This window comes from Etheostoma spectabile, unplaced genomic scaffold (genome assembly GCF_008692095.1).
Source record: "Etheostoma spectabile isolate EspeVRDwgs_2016 unplaced genomic scaffold, UIUC_Espe_1.0 scaffold456, whole genome shotgun sequence".
NCBI classification, from domain to species: Eukaryota; Metazoa; Chordata; class Actinopteri; order Perciformes; family Percidae; genus Etheostoma; species Etheostoma spectabile.
In genome coordinates, this window is record NW_022605612.1 from 150,230 (window position 1) to 154,578 (window position 4,349).

The following is a 4,349-nucleotide window of genomic DNA, read 5'->3' on the forward strand; positions in this document are numbered from 1 at the left end:
GTAAGCAGTTATAACAAAACAAATAAAAAAAACAAATAAAAAAACAAAACAGGAACAGTGTATTTACTAGTAAATTATTTGCAATGTAGAAATATCACTTGTACCAAAAAATATGATTTATGACGTTAGTTATGTTGGACTGCTATTATTTTTGAACACAGTTGTGTGTTATGGTATAAAAGCAATTTTTGTTAGTAGTTTTTTTGTGTTCTTCCTCAGGTCCTGGGTGGCGAGCAGAAGTCCGGCCGTCCAGCCATCTTGTCTCAAACTATGATTTTGATGTGGTGATTGGAGCCGACGGACGCAAAAACACATTAGATGGTGAGAAAGAAGGAAAATTACAAACAATAGTGGTACTGTTGGGTAAACTATAGGGGTTGATATGGTTCAAAATAAGTCTTAAGAAAAGATTTGTTCCTGACCCACATTTGTAGGACTGCAGTCAAAGCACTATTTGTTATTTTTTGAGGTACTCCAAAGCAGCTTTTATTAACTAGGTAACCCATTTCTTGTTGACATAGTTGTAACTGGAACCTGGAATAGTTTGTATGGGGTCAACGCTATGCACAATGATTGTGCTGGTTCATGAACTGACAAGGAGTTGAGCTCTGTCAGGGAGTAATTAGTTATGCGTGATTTGTGTTCATCTGTGTAATTGTTTGTGTGTGGTACATGTGTTTTGCTTATGTTTTGCTGACACAAAGTAACTGATTACAGAAATAAATGGTTTGCTTCATTAGCATTTGTTTCTCCATGACAGCTTGAAAACTCCCTTGTGTGTAGACCTACTGTAGCTAGAAAGGTCAGCTACTCTTTAAATAGTTATTTTTGTTCTTTCTATGAATCCAACTTTGACTGTGGACCTCTACTATATTTAAATAAAATCAGCCTTTATTGAAATATGTTTTACCAAAGGTTTCCCTCTGCATGATTCAATGCTAAGGTTTTTTTTTTTCCTTCTTGGCAGGTTTTGGTCGCAAAGAGTTTCGAGGAAAGTTGGCCATCGCCATCACAGCTAACTTTGTCAACAGGAACACCACAGCAGAGGCCAAAGTGGAGGAGATCAGTGGCGTGGCCTCCATCTTTAACCAGAAGTTCTTTCTGGAACTTAAGGAAGAGACGGGTTAGTTAGGAAAATGTGTGGTACCAGAACCATAAAGCCTAATTTTCTCTGTTGTATTTTCTCAGTTGTATACCATTCAGGGCTATCTGTCTGCTTTTTGCACTCCATTTGATTTTTCTTGAAGCATTTTTACCTTTTACAAGTACCCTTTTCTTAAGTAAAACTGGTTTTCTCGTTTTTTCAGGAATTGACTTGGAGAACATAGTTTACTACAAAGACAACACCCACTACTTTGTCATGACGGCAAAGAAGCAGAGTCTACTGGACAAAGGGGTCATCATTAATGTGAGTTTATACATGCATGTGTAAATAAGGCAAAATTTGAAACACGATTTTGATTTGGTAATTACTTTTAATCTTATTTCTGCTTTCCAATTCTTATGTCTTCTTAGTATCCTTCTTTCTTGTATGACAGCCTTGGCCACAAGTGTGTGAATGGTTCCTAAACTATGTAAAAGTCGTTAAAATTAGAAAAGCGCTATATAAATACGGTCCATTTACATTTAGCATTTAGTGGCTACAGCTAACATGTTTGTTGTTTACAGTTTGCGTAGTTACAGGTGTTTAAGCATTGCACTCCAATAACATTAACATTTTCAGACTCACACGCGTTATATGGTGGTGTGCAGTTGAGGCAACATTTGCGATTGTGGCAGAAAAACATGACGAGGATTGTTCTAAGAAGTTGAGATTGCGCAAAGCAGACCAATGCTCTGCAAGCTCAGCTCCTCATGTGCCAGCTGCTGACTGCTTAAGTAAGCACGCCCTCCAAACCACTTTCAATGGTTTCAACGATGATTGTGCTGTTTGGCAATAAACATGCCATAGCACGTGTCAGGGATGTCAGCAAGTTTTTAAGAAGTTTTTTTACAATATCACGCAATGTGCAAAACCAACTTTTTCAAACCCCTCCTAGGCCGTGTGACCGATCTGCAAGAAACCTGGTACGTAGCATCTCCAGATGGACCCGGCCAAAAGTTATTAAAAGAAGTTAAACTATGCACAATTTACCACCAAACTAAATTTCATACCTAGCTACAAAACACAAACTTTATCATAAAAAACTTGACATTATTTTTTGACATGCCACTCCAAAACTCTGTAGCAAATTTGATGAAGGTTGACCATAACTATAATCAATGTAGACGCGTTTTGCCAATAACTCCATGGATGAAAATGGAACATTTTTCAATTTCAATTTCTCTGCCGTAGTAATAGCTATCAACATGAAACTTGTGATGCTGGTTTGTTATGCTGATCTGACGCTCTGTACCACATTTGGTGAAGATAGGCATGGGTGTGCTATAATTGAGGTAGAAGTGTTGTGGCCTTTTAATCAACTAGTACAGTGCCCGTTAAAATTGGGCCTCTATGGAACGAATCGATTGCTTGCCCTGTAGTATTGCCGCTTGTGGAATTCTTCAAAACCAATTTGTTACCAACTTATCACTATATACTGTCTGGCTTTTCTTTAATATTTAGTGTTGGCAAATTACTTTTAATTTAACTTCCTATTAGAAAAAATAATAGACACTGAAAAGCGTAAACCTTATTCCACACAACAGGTATGTGGAAGTGATGTTCCTTTCAGCTATTTGCCCATGCTCCAGGAAAGTTAAGAAAGATTTGTGTAAAGATAGTTTTGGATATCCAGCAATCAAGTAGGGTGGTAACACCCACCCCGCTGTTGTACAGCATACTGCTTGCGTGGCGTGTGACGTGCAGGTTACCTGCCCCCTAAACACTCCCTCAAACAAGGACACACACGTGTACAGATACGTTTCACTTTATTACATAGATGAATGAGAAAGAATGAGGCTTTGGAGCTCGAACTTTTCCTGACATTTGCCTCTCGGCCGTCGTGCTTTGGGTAATGCTTTTGCGTGCTCCGCTTTTGTGGGCTCCGCAGGTCATCAGAGGCAACTTGCGTGAGGGGGGGACTTGCGCCAGGGAGGCTTGGACCCCGTCATAACTGCTTGCAGTTCTAGTTGTCCTTATAGTTTGTGTTGACGAAAGTAAGACTGAAACAGATACTTGTAGACAGGAATGTGTGTGTTTGCCAGGGCGGTGAGAAGCTTGCTTTGGCAGTGAGTGATGGACCTCCATAGGGGATTATAACAAAATTGAGTTCTAATTAGATGCTTGCTCTCTCTCATATTTCTTCTATGTCCCCTACACACACTCCCACAAAAAAAAGACATTATGAGTCAGAGGGTTGATATCCTCTACAGAGATTAGACAATATAAATTGATGGAAATTATTATAGCATCAGGATGCAGTATGTCAGTAACCCTACCACCCAGAACACACACACACACACACAAAATATTTCAAACATGCTCGCTCTCTCACTCACACACCTTGATGTGCACTCAGTGGATCTGTATCTCATCTTACATCACACATTAGTGAAGCGTCAAATCTCACTCTGTCAGCTAAATGGCAGCATGTACGTATGTGGCCAAAGTCCTTATCACTGATAATAGCACACTTATTCAACAAATGATGCATCTCACTTTGGTAAACAGTCAAAACAAGCTGACATAGTTATTTCCTGAGTGACTCAAACGGAGATTGAAGTGCTGCTCGGTTATGGAAAAAATCAAAATCACTAATTATCTTGGTCAATATTGAAATCATGATAGTCGTTGAGGTTGTCTTCTATTTCTGTTTCTTTTTTTAATTTAATTTTAACACAACATCTGTCCAGGTATCATTTAATTACTTAGGACCCAACTTTTTATGTATTTATCTATTCAGTTTAGGATTGACCCATCTCCCAGAACACATCATCTCGGGCTGCAATCCGACATAGGTTATGATGTATTCAATTCAATTCAATTTTATTTATAGTATCAATTCATAACAAGAGTTATCTCAAGACACTTTACAGATAGACCACACTCCAGATACAAGGACCCAACCGTTCTAGTAGTTCCTCCAGAGCAAGCAACAGTGCGACAGTGGCGAGGAAAAACTTCCTTTAGCAGAGAAACCTCGGCAGACCCAGGCTCTTGGTAGGCGGTGTCTGACGGGCCGGTTGGGGTTAGAAGAAGAGTGGCAATAACAAAAATAGAAAAAATTAGTAGTTTGTAGCAGTTCTTTGTAGTAGTTCATGGCATAGCAGGACGCTGTGCGGCATTACAAGGCACAGCAGGACGTAGCAGGACGTAGCAGGGCTGTTCAACTGTAGCAGTTGAACATGGCATCACAGAACGTGTAGCG

At 39.4% G+C, this 4,349-nt stretch overlaps 1 protein-coding gene across 8 annotated transcripts in view; it reads left to right on the forward strand.

The window, feature by feature from the left end:
• Positions 1-4,349, forward strand: part of LOC116686714 (F-actin-monooxygenase MICAL2) — an 81,144-nt gene that overhangs the window by 27,804 nt on the left and 48,991 nt on the right. For all 8 annotated transcript variants that reach the window (XM_032511740.1, XM_032511738.1, XM_032511742.1 and 5 more), the window contains exons 5-7: positions 220-321; positions 968-1,123; positions 1,308-1,408. In XM_032511740.1, the coding sequence (XP_032367631.1) occupies positions 220-321; positions 968-1,123; positions 1,308-1,408 (359 nt within the window). The remainder of the gene's footprint in view (positions 1-219; positions 322-967; positions 1,124-1,307; positions 1,409-4,349) is intronic.